This window comes from Camelina sativa, chromosome 11 (assembly GCF_000633955.1).
Source record: "Camelina sativa cultivar DH55 chromosome 11, Cs, whole genome shotgun sequence".
Lineage (NCBI taxonomy): Eukaryota > Viridiplantae > Streptophyta > Magnoliopsida > Brassicales > Brassicaceae > Camelina > Camelina sativa.
The window spans coordinates 31,696,436-31,717,363 of NC_025695.1; the positions used below are offsets into that span (position 1 = coordinate 31,696,436).

General features: G+C 37.0%; 2 protein-coding genes across 2 annotated transcripts; one reads left to right on the forward strand and one right to left on the reverse strand.

The window, feature by feature from the left end:
* Positions 13,378 to 14,539, forward strand: LOC104724871. Its single transcript, XM_010443430.2, has 3 exons — positions 13,378 to 13,486; positions 13,928 to 14,072; positions 14,169 to 14,539. The coding sequence occupies exons 2-3, from the start codon at positions 13,947 to 13,949 to the stop codon at positions 14,508 to 14,510; spliced, it is 468 nt and encodes a 155-aa protein (XP_010441732.1). The 5' UTR covers positions 13,378 to 13,486; positions 13,928 to 13,946; the 3' UTR covers positions 14,511 to 14,539.
* On the reverse strand, positions 15,447 to 19,009 carry LOC104724872 (replication protein A 70 kDa DNA-binding subunit C-like). Its single transcript, XM_010443431.2, has 2 exons — positions 18,331 to 19,009; positions 15,447 to 18,232 (listed from the first exon to the last, which is right to left on the reverse strand). The coding sequence occupies exons 1-2, from the start codon at positions 18,621 to 18,623 to the stop codon at positions 15,733 to 15,735; spliced, it is 2,793 nt and encodes a 930-aa protein (XP_010441733.1). The 5' UTR covers positions 18,624 to 19,009; the 3' UTR covers positions 15,447 to 15,732.

The following is a 20,928-nucleotide window of genomic DNA, read 5'->3' on the forward strand; positions in this document are numbered from 1 at the left end:
GGGTACCATCGATGGGTGGTTACCATCCAGTCACCGAAGGACCAGGGGCCCCTTCGCAGCACCAAATTCAGCGAATCTTCAGACTCGAATCAAAACTGTGCCCTCCCACCATCCAGAATTCTTCCCACACATTCATCAGGAAAACCCCATACTCGTGGCATCTGCCGTATCAGTGCTCGCAGATTCTGCTTCCGTGGGTTGACCGGTGTAACAACCAATGTATGGCGATTGACAGAGATCGCTCGGGAAAGGAACTTCGGTGGAAGTGAGATTGGGGCATCATCTATGCCCAAATTGAGATCCTGAACAGATTTGCGGATATTGTCACTCATATTTGGTATTATACTGAAGAAATCAAAGGGAATTGGGAGAATGATTGTGGAAAAGCGTGGGAAAGATTTAGATTTATAGTAGACCCATGGCGGTTTGCTTTGACGATTATGTCCCGAGAAAATTGGAAGAAACAAACTGTCAATTTTAACTGACAGAAAAAAACCGCCGACATGGATCTCCAGAGTAATGATGAAGATTTTTGTGGACGGAAACAAACTCCTGATCTGGGAAAGGATCGGAGAGAAGAAATTGAAAGAAGAAGGAAGGCGTTCGCCAGGGGAATCGCCCAGAGAGAAAAACATTTTTTTTTACACAAAAACATGTTTTACAGCTCATAAGAGATATAAAGTACAAAGAGAGATAAGATATTTTCAAGATATTAAAAATCAAATATATAATATTTAATAATACTTAAATTTTTAATAATAGAGTTTAAATTTATATAATATTTTAAAATTTACATGTAGTTAAATATTTTTATAAAATTTTAATTTTTAGTGTTAAATATTAATGATACTTAAACTTTTGATAGAATTTAAATATTTATAAGTACTTTAATATAAAAATTTTACATAACTTCAAAATATTAAATATTGAGATCTCTAATTTCGATTGGTTGTTTAAAATAATTCTTAACATACAAAATTCTGGAAAATTTTAAAAATTGTTAATTAATGACATGTCAAACTCCTGTTAGATGTTTAAAATCTTATGTGGACAACTTTAGGAGTTTATAACTCCTACTCTTATTTAGTATATATTAAAAAGATAAATCTTAATCTTTTTTTATAAACTCAAACCGACATAATTTCTTTAATATAAGATCTACATCATTTGTTTTATCTTTTTATTTTAATTTTAATTTATNACATAACTTCGTGAGCGATCATCACATTGTCTTGGATTAAACGTCCTGGAATAAAAGCTGCCTGCGAGTCGGAGATTATGTCGTTCAAGTGTGGTTTTAATCTCTGAACCAAACATTTGGAAATTATCTTATATAGCACATTGCATAAATCTATTGGCTGGTAGTCTGAGAGAGTTTGAGGGTTGTCAATCTTTGGTATCATACAAATGTTTGTGTGGTTTATGCTCTGTTTCAATACTGAAGTCTCGAAAAAGTTTTGCACCTCTTGTATGACTTGTGGTCCGACTGTTTCCCAACAGGCTTTATAAAATCTGGCTGTTAAACCGTCTGGCCCCGGAGCACGATCATCACTGATTGAACTAATTGCATTATAAATCTCCTCACTAGTAAAAGCTCTTGTTAGACTCTTATTTGCTTCATCAGAAACCTTGGAACTAAAATCTGCGAAATCCGATGGTGTGACTTGATGATTGGCCGTTGCAAATATATTGGTGAGAAAACTTTGTGCATGATCTCCAATCTCCTTGTCTCCCTAATATAAGTTCCCTTGTTCATCCGATATAGAGGTAATCCAATTCTTTGCAAACCTTGTTTTTGCGCATGCGTGAAAGAAACTTGTGTTTTGATCTCCAGCAGTCATCCATTGATTCCTGCTCTTTTGTTGCCAATGTTTTTCTTCATCACTATAGGCCTTTGTTAAGTCATCTTGCAAAAATGGGATAGTTCTCCATATATGTGGGTTTAGGCTCTACATTGCAAAGTTTAAACGTGTTTGAAGTGTGACAATACGTTCTTCAGAGTTTAAATGGTGTTCTTGTTTTAAATTTGCCATACTTCGTCTGCAGTTTTTGATTCTTTCGGTGATTAAGATATCAAAGTCATTACTATCAGCTAACCAAACTTCTTTAACCGCCTCCTGGAAGTTTGGTACGTCTAAAAGACGTTTGTCAAATTGAAAAATTCGTCCTTTATGTCGGATTATGTCATTTAGGTCGAGTAAAACTGGCATGTGGTCGGAGCCTGCAAAGTCTAGAAACTGAGCCTCTGCATTTGGGAAAATAGCAGCCCGTGGAGAGTTAAACATGGCCCTGTCCAGACAGCATTGAATCGTGTGGGAGTGTCTTTCACCAACCCATGAGAAGTTATTTCCTCTTGAACGTATATCTTGAAGATCACACACAGCAATCATATGTCTAAAATCTCGAAAAGTCCATTCTTCTCGAGCTGGTCCTCCAATCTTTTCCCGGTTACAAATTATCTCATTAAAGTCTCCAATTAGTAACCAAGGTGCATTGCGTGAGAGGGCTAGACGTTTAAAACGTTCCCACAATTCATGTTTTTCACTAGGAACTGGGTGACCATACACACAAGACAAGTAGAACTTAATATTATTATGGTCAACAGTTACATCAACAAGCCTCTCATCTTATGAGAGCAAGGAAAGTACAACATTATCTTTCCAGAATAAACATAAACCTTCACTCCTACCTTGAGGGGGTTGAATAAAAGCATTAGAAAATCCTAGATCACACTTAAGTTTAGATATTACATCATTATTATTTAGAGTTTCAGAGAGAAAGAGAAGATCACACTTAGTAAGAAGGCAAAGTTTTTTAGGGCGAGAAGACGTTAAAGAAGGACCAACGCCCTGGTAGTTCCAGGAGAGGTTCTTCATATTGGAAATTCTGAGGGTACCGGGCCCCCCGCGCCTCCGTCGAATCCATTGTTCACAGAGCAAGAACCAACTGAAACGGTGCGTTGAGTCTTCTTTCGAAGTTGGTTCAGGACCACCAACTCCTCAGCTGCTTCTGCTTTGTTAAAGGAGGTCTCAAATTGCACTCGCTTACGTTTCATGAACACAAACTCCGGTTGTGCATTGTCAGAGTTGTCATCGAGATAGTTTTGTGGTTCGTAAGGTTCAGCAACACGTCCCACATACTTTGCATTCATATAGTGGGTGCGCTCAACCGTTAGATCCTTGTCCACGAAGACACTTGGAAGAGAATTATTCACCATCTGGTATGAGACATTACCTTGTATAGGTCTTGGTGATGTTGGTGGCATTTTTAGCCTCGGGATAAGGCTTGCAGGGTCTACAGACGGTAAGGTATTCGCCTCAGACATATCTTTGTCACCATTGTTGTGGTTCTCACCATCACTGTCATTATCTGAATCCTCTGGTTCAGAGTCATCAAAGCCAAGAGAGCATTCCTTTTCATCATATTTAAGTGAACCGCATTTCGTACAAAAGTTACGAAGTCGCTCATAACGAAACTTAACTATTGTATTCTCATCATCAATGAATTGGATGTTCTTTTGGAAGCGTAAGGCATCATCAATGTTCCAGTCTATCTTAACACGCACAGCCCCTACTTTCATCTCATTCTCATTGTAATCTACTTCAGAAACATAGCCTATCTTGTTCCCTACCCACCTAGCCATATCATTGGTTAAGCAAAGAGTTGGGATACCTTGAATTTGTACCCATAAAGGTATGATCTTCATGTTAGCATCGCTTATGTTTGGGTACCATCGATGGGTGGTTACCATCCAGTCACCGAAGGACCAGGGGCCCCTTCGCAGCACCAAATTCAGCGAATCTTCAGACTCGAATCAAAACTGTGCCCTCCCACCATCCAGAATTCTTCCCACACATTCATCAGGAAAACCCCATACTCGTGGCATCTGCCGTATCAGTGCTCGCAGATTCTGCTTCCGTGGGTTGACCGGTGTAACAACCAATGTATGGCGATTGACAGAGATCGCTCGGGAAAGGAACTTCGGTGGAAGTGAGATTGGGGCATCATCTATGCCCAAATTGAGATCCTGAACAGATTTGCGGATATTGTCACTCATATTTGGTATTATACTGAAGAAATCAAAGGGAATTGGGAGAATGATTGTGGAAAAGCGTGGGAAAGATTTAGATTTATAGTAGACCCATGGCGGTTTGCTTTGACGATTATGTCCCGAGAAAATTGGAAGAAACAAACTGTCAATTTTAACTGACAGAAAAAAACCGCCGACATGGATCTCCAGAGTAATGATGAAGATTTTTGTGGACGGAAACAAACTCCTGATCTGGGAAAGGATCGGAGAGAAGAAATTGAAAGAAGAAGGAAGGCGTTCGCCAGGGGAATCGCCCAGAGAGAAAAACATTTTTTTTTACACAAAAACATGTTTTACAGCTCATAAGAGATATAAAGTACAAAGAGAGATAAGATATTTTCAAGATATTAAAAATCAAATATATAATATTTAATAATACTTAAATTTTTAATAATAGAGTTTAAATTTATATAATATTTTAAAATTTACATGTAGTTAAATATTTTTATAAAATTTTAATTTTTAGTGTTAAATATTAATGATACTTAAACTTTTGATAGAATTTAAATATTTATAAGTACTTTAATATAAAAATTTTACATAACTTCAAAATATTAAATATTGAGATCTCTAATTTCGATTGGTTGTTTAAAATAATTCTTAACATACAAAATTCTGGAAAATTTTAAAAATTGTTAATTAATGACATGTCAAACTCCTGTTAGATGTTTAAAATCTTATGTGGACAACTTTAGGAGTTTATAACTCCTACTCTTATTTAGTATATATTAAAAAGATAAATCTTAATCTTTTTTTATAAACTCAAACCGACATAATTTCTTTAATATAAGATCTACATCATTTGTTTTATCTTTTTATTTTAATTTTAATTTATTTTTTAAAATATAATATAATATAACATATTGTTGTATTTTGATTGGTTAATTAAGAGGGATGAACGATAATTGTTCACTAAATCCAAAAATTTATTTAAAGTAGAAGGTTATTAATAATAGATGGATGCCTATTATAAAACTCATATTCTAAAAGTTTGTAGAATTACTTGTAAACTAAGTTTACTTTTCATCAATCAAAACGCTTTTTTTCTAATCCTATATAAAAGTTTCATTCTTTGCAATAATATATTAATATATTTCTTCTCTTTTCTCTATCTATAACAAAATTGATATAATTTAGAGTTTTTGTCAACAAATCCATATAATTAAATTACTATTGTTTGTTTGGTCCCAATCATAGATGGAATTGGATTACAAAACACTAGTATATAACACATAAATGATAAATTTCTACTTGTCTTTTTTAATAACAGTTGAAACAAATTTTAAATACCACAAGTCTACGTCAAATCAACAACCAACAACTCAAGCTACCCCATTAAACCTCGATTGTTGGATCATATCATTCGTAACGATAAACGGCAAGAGATCAATCTCCAGCAACCAAAATAGTCTTCGTGGTTTGGTTTCTCCACCACCGAATACAACCACGTGCTACATCCACTACAGACTACAAAGTCAACTAAACCGGCAATCACCGGTTCTTTCAAAGGAACAGTTTCACGGTTTACCGATCCAACCGGTAACTCTCGGTAAACACACGTCTGTGCTCACCACACGTTTTCATCCCAAAAACANTCACTATAGGCCTTTGTTAAGTCATCTTGCAAAAATGGGATAGTTCTCCATATATGTGGGTTTAGGCTCTACATTGCAAAGTTTAAACGTGTTTGAAGTGTGACAATACGTTCTTCAGAGTTTAAATGGTGTTCTTGTTTTAAATTTGCCATACTTCGTCTGCAGTTTTTGATTCTTTCGGTGATTAAGATATCAAAGTCATTACTATCAGCTAACCAAACTTCTTTAACCGCCTCCTGGAAGTTTGGTACGTCTAAAAGACGTTTGTCAAATTGAAAAATTCGTCCTTTATGTCGGATTATGTCATTTAGGTCGAGTAAAACTGGCATGTGGTCGGAGCCTGCAAAGTCTAGAAACTGAGCCTCTGCATTTGGGAAAATAGCAGCCCGTGGAGAGTTAAACATGGCCCTGTCCAGACAGCATTGAATCGTGTGGGAGTGTCTTTCACCAACCCATGAGAAGTTATTTCCTCTTGAACGTATATCTTGAAGATCACACACAGCAATCATATGTCTAAAATCTCGAAAAGTCCATTCTTCTCGAGCTGGTCCTCCAATCTTTTCCCGGTTACAAATTATCTCATTAAAGTCTCCAATTAGTAACCAAGGTGCATTGCGTGAGAGGGCTAGACGTTTAAAACGTTCCCACAATTCATGTTTTTCACTAGGAACTGGGTGACCATACACACAAGACAAGTAGAACTTAATATTATTATGGTCAACAGTTACATCAACAAGCCTCTCATCTTATGAGAGCAAGGAAAGTACAACATTATCTTTCCAGAATAAACATAAACCTTCACTCCTACCTTGAGGGGGTTGAATAAAAGCATTAGAAAATCCTAGATCACACTTAAGTTTAGATATTACATCATTATTATTTAGAGTTTCAGAGAGAAAGAGAAGATCACACTTAGTAAGAAGGCAAAGTTTTTTAGGGCGAGAAGACGTTAAAGAAGGACCAACGCCCTGGTAGTTCCAGGAGAGGTTCTTCATATTGGAAATTCTGAGGGTACCGGGCCCCCCGCGCCTCCGTCGAATCCATTGTTCACAGAGCAAGAACCAACTGAAACGGTGCGTTGAGTCTTCTTTCGAAGTTGGTTCAGGACCACCAACTCCTCAGCTGCTTCTGCTTTGTTAAAGGAGGTCTCAAATTGCACTCGCTTACGTTTCATGAACACAAACTCCGGTTGTGCATTGTCAGAGTTGTCATCGAGATAGTTTTGTGGTTCGTAAGGTTCAGCAACACGTCCCACATACTTTGCATTCATATAGTGGGTGCGCTCAACCGTTAGATCCTTGTCCACGAAGACACTTGGAAGAGAATTATTCACCATCTGGTATGAGACATTACCTTGTATAGGTCTTGGTGATGTTGGTGGCATTTTTAGCCTCGGGATAAGGCTTGCAGGGTCTACAGACGGTAAGGTATTCGCCTCAGACATATCTTTGTCACCATTGTTGTGGTTCTCACCATCACTGTCATTATCTGAATCCTCTGGTTCAGAGTCATCAAAGCCAAGAGAGCATTCCTTTTCATCATATTTAAGTGAACCGCATTTCGTACAAAAGTTACGAAGTCGCTCATAACGAAACTTAACTATTGTATTCTCATCATCAATGAATTGGATGTTCTTTTGGAAGCGTAAGGCATCATCAATGTTCCAGTCTATCTTAACACGCACAGCCCCTACTTTCATCTCATTCTCATTGTAATCTACTTCAGAAACATAGCCTATCTTGTTCCCTACCCACCTAGCCATATCATTGGTTAAGCAAAGAGTTGGGATACCTTGAATTTGTACCCATAAAGGTATGATCTTCATGTTAGCATCGCTTATGTTTGGGTACCATCGATGGGTGGTTACCATCCAGTCACCGAAGGACCAGGGGCCCCTTCGCAGCACCAAATTCAGCGAATCTTCAGACTCGAATCAAAACTGTGCCCTCCCACCATCCAGAATTCTTCCCACACATTCATCAGGAAAACCCCATACTCGTGGCATCTGCCGTATCAGTGCTCGCAGATTCTGCTTCCGTGGGTTGACCGGTGTAACAACCAATGTATGGCGATTGACAGAGATCGCTCGGGAAAGGAACTTCGGTGGAAGTGAGATTGGGGCATCATCTATGCCCAAATTGAGATCCTGAACAGATTTGCGGATATTGTCACTCATATTTGGTATTATACTGAAGAAATCAAAGGGAATTGGGAGAATGATTGTGGAAAAGCGTGGGAAAGATTTAGATTTATAGTAGACCCATGGCGGTTTGTTTTGACGATTATGTCCCGAGAAAATTGGAAGAAACAAACTGTCAATTTTAACTGACAGAAAAAAACCGCCGACATGGATCTCCAGAGTAATGATGAAGATTTTTGTGGACGGAAACAAACTCCTGATCTGGGAAAGGATCGGAGAGAAGAAATTGAAAGAAGAAGGAAGGCGTTCGCCAGGGGAATCGCCCAGAGAGAAAAACATTTTTTTTTACACAAAAACATGTTTTACAGCTCATAAGAGATATAAAGTACAAAGAGAGATAAGATATTTTCAAGATATTAAAAATCAAATATATAATATTTAATAATACTTAAATTTTTAATAATAGAGTTTAAATTTATATAATATTTTAAAATTTACATGTAGTTAAATATTTTTATAAAATTTTAATTTTTAGTGTTAAATATTAATGATACTTAAACTTTTGATAGAATTTAAATATTTATAAGTACTTTAATATAAAAATTTTACATAACTTCAAAATATTAAATATTGAGATCTCTAATTTCGATTGGTTGTTTAAAATAATTCTTAACATACAAAATTCTGGAAAATTTTAAAAATTGTTAATTAATGACATGTCAAACTCCTGTTAGATGTTTAAAATCTTATGTGGACAACTTTAGGAGTTTATAACTCCTACTCTTATTTAGTATATATTAAAAAGATAAATCTTAATCTTTTTTTATAAACTCAAACCGACATAATTTCTTTAATATAAGATCTACATCATTTGTTTTATCTTTTTATTTTAATTTTAATTTATTTTTTAAAATATAATATAATATAACATATTGTTGTATTTTGATTGGTTAATTAAGAGGGATGAACGATAATTGTTCACTAAATCCAAAAATTTATTTAAAGTAGAAGGTTATTAATAATAGATGGATGCCTATTATAAAACTCATATTCTAAAAGTTTGTAGAATTACTTGTAAACTAAGTTTACTTTTCATCAATCAAAACGCTTTTTTTCTAATCCTATATAAAAGTTTCATTCTTTGCAATAATATATTAATATATTTCTTCTCTTTTCTCTATCTATAACAAAATTGATATAATTTAGAGTTTTTGTCAACAAATCCATATAATTAAATTACTATTGTTTGTTTGGTCCCAATCATAGATGGAATTGGATTACAAAACACTAGTATATAACACATAAATGATAAATTTCTACTTGTCTTTTTTAATAACAGTTGAAACAAATTTTAAATACCACAAGTCTACGTCAAATCAACAACCAACAACTCAAGCTACCCCATTAAACCTCGATTGTTGGATCATATCATTCGTAACGATAAACGGCAAGAGATCAATCTCCAGCAACCAAAATAGTCTTCGTGGTTTGGTTTCTCCACCACCGAATACAACCACGTGCTACATCCACTACAGACTACAAAGTCAACTAAACCGGCAATCACCGGTTCTTTCAAAGGAACAGTTTCACGGTTTACCGATCCAACCGGTAACTCTCGGTAAACACACGTCTGTGCTCACCACACGTTTTCATCCCAAAAACAAAAAAAATCTAAAGCTTACTCTGCAAATTCATTTTCCGGCGAAACTTCTCAGGTGATTGATTCTCTCTTCGATCTTTCTTTTTTTTTTTGTTTCTTTTCGAATCGTTCGTAATTTTTTTTCCTCTATTCGAAACAAATCTCTTCTCTATATGCTTCACATGATTCACTTTTGTTTTGTTTTTTCAATCTGTAACAAAATAGATCGAGAGATTTTTAGAATTGTTATTTTTCATTCGAATTTAGGGTTCCATGGTGGTATTTGATTCATAGTGGATTTATTTTGTAGGGTAATTTTTGGTTTCTGGGATTTTTTTTTTTATTTTCCCCAAATCTGAAGTTACCCGAAAATTTGAACTCAGAGCTAGTTTTAGGTGTGATTTGGGTGCTGATTTCGAGTTTTGTTGGATTTGTTTGTTCTTGGATCAATTTTAGAGATTTTTTTTCGATTGATCATTAATATTTTTTTTTTTCTGTTCCAATTTCAATTTCTCAGGCTTATATTTGCTCAAGCTNTTTCCCGGTTACAAATTATCTCATTAAAGTCTCCAATTAGTAACCAAGGTGCATTGCGTGAGAGGGCTAGACGTTTAAAACGTTCCCACAATTCATGTTNCCTACCAATTTGTCCTTCTCCTCCTTGAGTTTTCCATTTCCGGTAAATTAAAAAATTTCTTACCTTTCGTAATAATGAAATTTTTATTGCTCTTTGGTTCGCTGGTGATGAAGTNTACACACAAGACAAGTAGAACTTAATATTATTATGGTCAACAGTTACATCAACAAGCCTCTCATCTTATGAGAGCAAGGAAAGTACAACATTATCTTTCCAGAATAAACATAAACCTTNTCCTGGTTTTGTTTCAGCGTTCAAGCTCTTCCATGGAAAAGATGGTCTTGTGCCGCTTTCTGGGCATTCGAGTTTCGGGGATGATGACGAACAAGAGGCTCGTCATGCTCCTCTGCAATTCAATNCATTAGAAAATCCTAGATCACACTTAAGTTTAGATATTACATCATTATTATTTAGAGTTTCAGAGAGAAAGAGAAGATCACACTTAGTAAGAAGGCAAAGTTTTTTAGGGCGAGAAGACGTTAAAGAAGGACCAACGCCCTGGTAGTTCCAGGAGAGGTTCTTCATATTGGAAATTCTGAGGGTACCGGGCCCCCCGCGCCTCCGTCGAATCCATTGTTCACAGAGCAAGAACCAACTGAAACGGTGCGTTGAGTCTTCTTTCGAAGTTGGTTCAGGACCACCAACTCCTCAGCTGCTTCTGCTTTGTTAAAGGAGGTCTCAAATTGCACTCGCTTACGTTTCATGAACACAAACTCCGGTTGTGCATTGTCAGAGTTGTCATCGAGATAGTTTTGTGGTTCGTAAGGTTCAGCAACACGTCCCACATACTTTGCATTCATATAGTGGGTGCGCTCAACCGTTAGATCCTTGTCCACGAAGACACTTGGAAGAGAATTATTCACCATCTGGTATGAGACATTACCTTGTATAGGTCTTGGTGATGTTGGTGGCATTTTTAGCCTCGGGATAAGGCTTGCAGGGTCTACAGACGGTAAGGTATTCGCCTCAGACATATCTTTGTCACCATTGTTGTGGTTCTCACCATCACTGTCATTATCTGAATCCTCTGGTTCAGAGTCATCAAAGCCAAGAGAGCATTCCTTTTCATCATATTTAAGTGAACCGCATTTCGTACAAAAGTTACGAAGTCGCTCATAACGAAACTTAACTATTGTATTCTCATCATCAATGAATTGGATGTTCTTTTGGAAGCGTAAGGCATCATCAATGTTCCAGTCTATCTTAACACGCACAGCCCCTACTTTCATCTCATTCTCATTGTAATCTACTTCAGAAACATAGCCTATCTTGTTCCCTACCCACCTAGCCATATCATTGGTTAAGCAAAGAGTTGGGATACCTTGAATTTGTACCCATAAAGGTATGATCTTCATGTTAGCATCGCTTATGTTTGGGTACCATCGATGGGTGGTTACCATCCAGTCACCGAAGGACCAGGGGCCCCTTCGCAGCACCAAATTCAGCGAATCTTCAGACTCGAATCAAAACTGTGCCCTCCCACCATCCAGAATTCTTCCCACACATTCATCAGGAAAACCCCATACTCGTGGCATCTGCCGTATCAGTGCTCGCAGATTCTGCTTCCGTGGGTTGACCGGTGTAACAACCAATGTATGGCGATTGACAGAGATCGCTCGGGAAAGGAACTTCGGTGGAAGTGAGATTGGGGCATCATCTATGCCCAAATTGAGATCCTGAACAGATTTGCGGATATTGTCACTCATATTTGGTATTATACTGAAGAAATCAAAGGGAATTGGGAGAATGATTGTGGAAAAGCGTGGGAAAGATTTAGATTTATAGTAGACCCATGGCGGTTTGTTTTGACGATTATGTCCCGAGAAAATTGGAAGAAACAAACTGTCAATTTTAACTGACAGAAAAAAACCGCCGACATGGATCTCCAGAGTAATGATGAAGATTTTTGTGGACGGAAACAAACTCCTGATCTGGGAAAGGATCGGAGAGAAGAAATTGAAAGAAGAAGGAAGGCGTTCGCCAGGGGAATCGCCCAGAGAGAAAAACATTTTTTTTTACACAAAAACATGTTTTACAGCTCATAAGAGATATAAAGTACAAAGAGAGATAAGATATTTTCAAGATATTAAAAATCAAATATATAATATTTAATAATACTTAAATTTTTAATAATAGAGTTTAAATTTATATAATATTTTAAAATTTACATGTAGTTAAATATTTTTATAAAATTTTAATTTTTAGTGTTAAATATTAATGATACTTAAACTTTTGATAGAATTTAAATATTTATAAGTACTTTAATATAAAAATTTTACATAACTTCAAAATATTAAATATTGAGATCTCTAATTTCGATTGGTTGTTTAAAATAATTCTTAACATACAAAATTCTGGAAAATTTTAAAAATTGTTAATTAATGACATGTCAAACTCCTGTTAGATGTTTAAAATCTTATGTGGACAACTTTAGGAGTTTATAACTCCTACTCTTATTTAGTATATATTAAAAAGATAAATCTTAATCTTTTTTTATAAACTCAAACCGACATAATTTCTTTAATATAAGATCTACATCATTTGTTTTATCTTTTTATTTTAATTTTAATTTATTTTTTAAAATATAATATAATATAACATATTGTTGTATTTTGATTGGTTAATTAAGAGGGATGAACGATAATTGTTCACTAAATCCAAAAATTTATTTAAAGTAGAAGGTTATTAATAATAGATGGATGCCTATTATAAAACTCATATTCTAAAAGTTTGTAGAATTACTTGTAAACTAAGTTTACTTTTCATCAATCAAAACGCTTTTTTTCTAATCCTATATAAAAGTTTCATTCTTTGCAATAATATATTAATATATTTCTTCTCTTTTCTCTATCTATAACAAAATTGATATAATTTAGAGTTTTTGTCAACAAATCCATATAATTAAATTACTATTGTTTGTTTGGTCCCAATCATAGATGGAATTGGATTACAAAACACTAGTATATAACACATAAATGATAAATTTCTACTTGTCTTTTTTAATAACAGTTGAAACAAATTTTAAATACCACAAGTCTACGTCAAATCAACAACCAACAACTCAAGCTACCCCATTAAACCTCGATTGTTGGATCATATCATTCGTAACGATAAACGGCAAGAGATCAATCTCCAGCAACCAAAATAGTCTTCGTGGTTTGGTTTCTCCACCACCGAATACAACCACGTGCTACATCCACTACAGACTACAAAGTCAACTAAACCGGCAATCACCGGTTCTTTCAAAGGAACAGTTTCACGGTTTACCGATCCAACCGGTAACTCTCGGTAAACACACGTCTGTGCTCACCACACGTTTTCATCCCAAAAACAAAAAAAATCTAAAGCTTACTCTGCAAATTCATTTTCCGGCGAAACTTCTCAGGTGATTGATTCTCTCTTCGATCTTTCTTTTTTTTTTTGTTTCTTTTCGAATCGTTCGTAATTTTTTTTCCTCTATTCGAAACAAATCTCTTCTCTATATGCTTCACATGATTCACTTTTGTTTTGTTTTTTCAATCTGTAACAAAATAGATCGAGAGATTTTTAGAATTGTTATTTTTCATTCGAATTTAGGGTTCCATGGTGGTATTTGATTCATAGTGGATTTATTTTGTAGGGTAATTTTTGGTTTCTGGGATTTTTTTTTTTATTTTCCCCAAATCTGAAGTTACCCGAAAATTTGAACTCAGAGCTAGTTTTAGGTGTGATTTGGGTGCTGATTTCGAGTTTTGTTGGATTTGTTTGTTCTTGGATCAATTTTAGAGATTTTTTTTCGATTGATCATTAATATTTTTTTTTTTCTGTTCCAATTTCAATTTCTCAGGCTTATATTTGCTCAAGCTATGGATCAAGAACCATCATCACAATGTCCCTTTGTTGCTGAAAGCATGATCCAGAAATGCCCTTTCCTCAGAAACATCAACAAGCCTACCAATTTGTCCTTCTCCTCCTTGAGTTTTCCATTTCCGGTAAATTAAAAAATTTCTTACCTTTCGTAATAATGAAATTTTTATTGCTCTTTGGTTCGCTGGTGATGAAGTTTTTTATGTTTCCTTTGACAGCAGGTGCAAGGAGGTAGTAAAGGTCCGATTTTTGAAGATGGTCCTGGTTTTGTTTCAGCGTTCAAGCTCTTCCATGGAAAAGATGGTCTTGTGCCGCTTTCTGGGCATTCGAGTTTCGGGGATGATGACGAACAAGAGGCTCGTCATGCTCCTCTGCAATTCAATCCACTTGCGGGAAAGGTAGCTACTATAAGCCTATCAGCTTTTGGTCCTGGAGGGCCTTTTGGCTTTGGTCCTTTCTCTGAGAAATGGAAGAAACAACAGAAGAAACCTAAACCTTCCAATAACCAACAGGTAGATTTTTATAGATTTGTACAACAGACTTTGGAATTTACAAGGATTTAACTGTTTCTGATATGTTTATGCTTGCTTGCTTTTTGNCTTTGTTAAAGGAGGTCTCAAATTGCACTCGCTTACGTTTCATGAACACAAACTCCGGTTGTGCATTGTCAGAGTTGTCATCGAGATAGTTTTGTGGTTCGTAAGGTTCAGCAACACGTCCCACATACTTTGCATTCATATAGTGGGTGCGCTCAACCGTTAGATCCTTGTCCACGAAGACACTTGGAAGAGAATTATTCACCATCTGGTATGAGACATTACCTTGTATAGGTCTTGGTGATGTTGGTGGCATTTTTAGCCTNAAAGACTGCTTTGGTTAAAAGTCTTCGCCCTCAGCCTTTACCTGAAAAGGTACTTGCAATTGCTCTCATGGGAATGGCTGCAAATGTGCCTCTTGGTGTATGGAGAGAACACACAAAGAAGTTTTCCNTAAGGTATTCGCCTCAGACATATCTTTGTCACCATTGTTGTGGTTCTCACCATCACTGTCATTATCTGAATCCTCTGGTTCAGAGTCATCAAAGCCAAGAGAGCATTCCTTTTCATCATANGTCAAGAGCTGAACGATACCGTCTCAAAGCGGCAGCTGTGAAAACAGTTGCTGAAACGGCTTCTGTTACTACGGTTCCTGGGTACAATCAGAGCCCTAGCGACTCAGGCTTTTCTGGGGGACATTGTGGTACAGGAGAGGGAGTGAAAGGGGTTTATTACAATGTAAATGTTGGAGAATCTGCTAAATCAACTGGACTCTGTTATTGAGAGATTGGGGTTATTGATTTTAAAAACTACAGACTACTACGCGAGGGTTGGATATTTATGTGGGGGAAGGTACTTTTTGTAATTCAGTGAATTGTGTAAACCAAAACAATTGTGTCGTTTTATCCCTTTATATGGGTCTAAATAAAAGGTTAATAATTCCCTCTGTTGCCTCTCTTTTAAAAACTTACCGACTTTATTTGAATCTGATATTGAGCACAGAAACGTTACCATATCTAAAATATTAATGAGATTTATACAAAGAAAACAAAAACACAAAAGAACCATTAGCACCAACATCTTCAGAGTTCAATTGGCAAACAGAGAAAAAATAGACTAAGACCCACAAAAACGGAACTCAAACATCCAATGTAGATGAGTACACTTAAACGGTCAAAACAGCCTCTGACCTTAGTACCTTTGTATCCAGATGATGATGACCATGATGTGAAATAGTCACTAGAGGTTTTCAGTAGCCGCCAACATGTTGCCTTGGCGTGCCACCTCCTGTGTATCTTCCTTGTGTGTATTGTCCTTGTGGCTCGCTCATAAGGCTTGGGCAGTTTGCAGAAACATGACCATTGCTACCACAAGCGTTACAGCTAGTAATACCGTTGATAGGCCCTGCATACTGATTTCCATATTGACCCACTTGGTTTGCTGCAGGTAATCCAAAATCTCTGCGTGCGTCCACTGATGCGGTCTCTCTAGTTCCCGAGGTTCCAATACCGGAGTTCAATGCATCAGACCTGTAGTTGGAACTCTCTAGCTTTACAGGAAGAGAATTTGCATCTCCTGTCCTGAGTTTATCCATTGCCTCTAGCATGAACCTGGTATCTGAAGAATAGTTAATCTTTTCAGCTTTCACAACAGTTGCTTTAACCCGTTGCTCGTCGCTATAAGTTTCTTCTTTAATCTTCAGCTTAAAAATGTACTTGGAGAAAGTAAAACTGCGGATGATATCTTCGAATTTCTCCTCCTCCTGATGTTCATACTTGATATAATACAAATCTTTCGCAGATATTCCCATTATCTCCTCACCAGCTTCCTGGAATGCTGTGGCCCAGGTTAGACCAGTATGGTCCTGTAACTGGATCTGCAATATATACCTGTAGTCACATTCTTCCACAGATTTGTCACACTTCTCACAACGCCATGTCCCATCTCCATTATTTGTGACTTTTTTGCTGCACGGACGATCTCCATTCATGATAGGACAAGCCGTGTAGCAGAAATTTTCAACCTTCATGAATGAAATGGTGGCACAGACTGTGATCCAGTCTGGCTTCTCTGAGGTCCCTAGCTTGTCGTCCTTGATCTGAGTAATTACCTTGCGAAGTTCTTGTCTGCCAGCACCAGTAAACTCTCTTGATATGGAGGTAAAATGAGCGTTTCTTCCTTCTCTCTCATACCATTCTCTTAATTCTCTGGCTTCAGGGAAATCTGGCTCTATGAACAACTGACTTGATCCAATGGTGCTCACTTGCTTCCCGTTGAATTCACTGATCCTGCCTGCCTTCACAGCAAGAACCGGGGATGCCCCAGAATCACAAAGCATTTGTAATTTCTGTCCTTCCGCATTGCAGAAATCACCCCACATGGTAAACTCGACACTTCTGCCTGACATATCCTTTAACTGAAGTGCCCTTTTAAGTACCTCAGTTTGGTTTTTCCGCATAATGGATACTGCCGGATTGATAGACGAAACGATACCAATAAGATCAGTTATGCTGTTGCTCTCCATGTTTTCAATATCACCAACGTTACGAAAATGGAACTGATGGCGTGGAATGGTAGGATCATCTTCATAGCATTGCTGTATCGTTGATGCAGAGTCTAAATGTATTTCATAATCATTTTGAAGATGATTGAAGTTCTTCTGAGCAGGTTTCAAACTCCCCCTTGAAATCAGATACACATTACCAACTACAATCTGGTCAAAGAACTGATCAACCACATCATTGAAACAAGTCACCCGTATTTCCCCACCACCAGAGTCAAGGAGATCAAAATTGAACAATTTCCCTTCTCCACGCGGATTACTAAAACGCCTCAGTGCTCCCTTACACGATACCCTGACCTTGATGGTCCACCGACCCTGGTAAGGATTAAGAGCAGCAATCGGAGTTATCCTCGGGGGAGCTTCGTTCCTAGCCACAGGTCCCCTGTTAACATACATCGGTGGTGGCTGTGGCTGGTAACTCGATTGAACTGGTCGGGAATAAGCGGTTGTTGCAGGTGCCCGAGGTTGCTCTAACCTAGAGCCCCCATAACCTGCATTTGAGCTCCCATATGGCCTACTGGAAGGTGATGTTTCTGGATAACCAGAACCAGTACCATATCTTTGACCAACTTGAGGCTGAGGTGAACTAGCCGGTAGACCATATCTCCCAGCGTCAGAACTGTTATGACCAACTTGAGGCTGAGGTGAACTAGCCGGTAGACCATATCTCCCAGCGTCAGAACTGTTATGACCAACTTGAGGCTGAGGTGAACTAGCCGGTAGACCATATCTCCCAGCGTCAGAACTGTTATGACCAACTTGAGGCTGAGCTAAATTAGCACCATATTTCCCGGCGTCAGAACTGTTATGACCAACTTGATGAGGCTGAGGTGAATTAGCCGGTAAACCATATCTCCCAGCGTCAGAACTATTATGAACAACTTGAGGCTGAGGTAAATTAGCAGATACACCATATCTCACAGCGTCAGGATTGTTATGAACAACTTGAGGTTGAGGTGAATTAGCAGATGCACCATATCTCCCACCATTCAAATCAGTCCTTCTAGCTTGTTGCTGCTCAAAGCCACCACCATTGCTTTGTTGTGTGTTTACAGATCCCAATCCACCACGTTGTTGATCAAACACTGAGCTTTGGCCAGGTTCATTAGGCTTCCCAGATTGTACACGAGGGCCAATAATATCGCATTTCTCCACAAGAATCTCCACATCCGCAACAACAACGATCCTGTCATGAACACAACATTTAAAAAAAAAACACTTTTTTAATTTTTTTCGTTTTTAACAATGATGAATCTGAGAAGAGATTGCAGTATTAAACAGTACCTTCGAGACTGGACTTGATTACAGACGAAACGAGTGAGTTTCACAATCGAACCAAATTGAATACTGCCTTGTATAACGAGACTGTTCAATGAAGTATTAAGCATGCCTTGTTGCCAGAGGATCCCATCGGATAAAGTAATCTTGTATCGATTGCTTGATTCATGATTCTGATTAAGCTTGGTCTGAATCATCTTCAACTCTGTAACTTGCAGCACTGGCGTCATATCAGTCTCACTTGTCACTTCTCCATTCAACATCTTCGCTATCGCTTCCGCCGTCAGGTTCACCGCCATCGTGTTTTTACCCTCCCCCGACCCAATTAACCTCGATTTCGCACTGTGGAGAAAAATGGGTTTGATCCAAGAAATTGAGAAGGTGAAAGAGGAGATTTTTGGATGGGAATTGGAATTGAAAACCTAATTAGACGATTGAATTAGGGATTTCTAAATGATTGATTGAGGAACCCTAAAGGTGGGAGCTTTTTGAGAGGGAAAACTAGAACGCTTTCGTGGGTTTTGGACAATTAACATATCGGGGTCTTAGCTTTTATGTGATTTGCGAATAACCCCCAAAACTACATAAAAGCCCCCAAAATTAAAATACAATTTTTCAATTATATGCAGATTTCGAATGTAAATGTACAAAGTTATTATAATTTAGGAGAGTTTATAATTTTTGAAATTAGAGTCGGGGGACAAAAAGGGTGAAATAATGCCAAATTAATGAGCAATTAAGTAAAGTAACGACGAAAAAATCTCGTCACGTTATACGGGAATTAAATTAATATTAAGCTTACCGTAGAAGCTATTGCTGACGTGGAATACTTAGTGGACCACGATTTGACTGTTAAGCTCCACTCCACTAAACCTTAAAAGAAGTTTCATATTGAGCTCCAAGTGATGACAACCACTTAAAAAGTGACGGAACAGACTAAGAATTGATAAAGCCATATACATACTTACTCACAAGAAAAAACTTAATTTAGCCAGATGAGGCCAACAGAGAATCTGTTGTTTACATAGATAGACTCCAAGGAAAAACACCCCAGAGCTGTCAGAAATGAAGATAAAGCTGTTGTTTACATAAATAGATTCCAAGGAAAAACACCCCAGAGCTGTCAGAAATGAAGATAAAGTCCAAACCTGTTTCGCTGAAGGGCACTCAAACAGGACATGATTGATTGTCTCTTCCGTATAGCCACAAAGCGCACACTCAATATCACAGTTTATCCCACGTTTCTGAAGATTAGATGTTGTTGCTACACAACTAGTGATTGCTTGCCACAAGAAATACCGAATTTTTGGAAGGCATCCGATTTGCCAAACATAGGCTTGTAATGGAATTATGTTTGGCCCAAAAGCTTGCTGAGCAGAAATAGGTATTGGATTCTGCCATAAAGCATTATACCCCGACTTAACCGTATAGATACCAGTTTTTGTTAAGTGCCAACCTCGCCTATCCAGTGAATTTGGATTACCTAGTGGTAAAGCCAAAAATGTTGGCAACATCCTCCGACTCAAAAGTGGCCGAAAGCAATGCCAAATTCCAGGAATTTGAAGTCCTGTCAATAAAAGTTTTAACTCGAATTGCAGGATCGAAAGACGATCTTGAACACAATGATGGTCTCGAAAATTGAGCAGGGATCCAGGGATCAGACCATACAGAGATGGAGTCAACAGATTTTACTTGTTTAATAAATCATTTGTTTACCAGAGAACGAGCAGATACTATACTCCGCCATCCATAAGACGGAAAGTAAGATTTAATTGAATACAAAGGATCATAATGCCTATAATAACGACTTTTGAAAACCCTAGCAAAGAGTGAGTTTGGTACTGTAATCAGTTGCCAAAACTGTTCAGCCAATAAAACAGTATTACAGTCATCTAAAAATACATAAATTGAAATATTATGTTTTAGTGTGATTTAAAAGATTTTTACAACAAAATTATATCAATTTACTTATAATTATCAAAATCATATAAAAACTGGTGAAAACTCAAATCACTTTTTGACCAAAGTGTATATAATCATGCTACTTTATCCAATATCACATTCTTGCTCAAATAAAATATGACAGCCAAATTACTGCATGTTATTTTCACTTAAAACATACTATTCGTTTGTGCTAACAACATTTTATTATCTCCAAATCAACACCACACAGTCCACGCATATCCCAAATGTGCATATTTTGTTTTAAAAAAAAAAAAGAAATTGCGAACACTTTTATAGAAGTTCCTGATCTTCAATGATGCAGCATTGAGCATTCTATTCTACAAGTTTATTTTTATGTCGGTTTTATTCAATTTCCTTTCGTTATTTCATTTTCTTTAAGATTCTCTTTAGGTGTTTAGCATTATCGGATATAGGCTAGTAGCGGCTTTGCCCCTCTCTTTTATTTAACCGTTAAGCTTTATATTTGTAAGACAACTTTTGGATTTCTAAGAAAATTGTCGACAACTGTTCTCCTCAACAAGTCTTTGAACTCTTGCTTTTCTTTTTAGGGAAACCTAGAATTCTAAGCATATAAGTCTTGCTCAACAATCTCTTAATTAGTTGAGACTTCTTGTATTTGTTTCTACACATAAGTCTTGA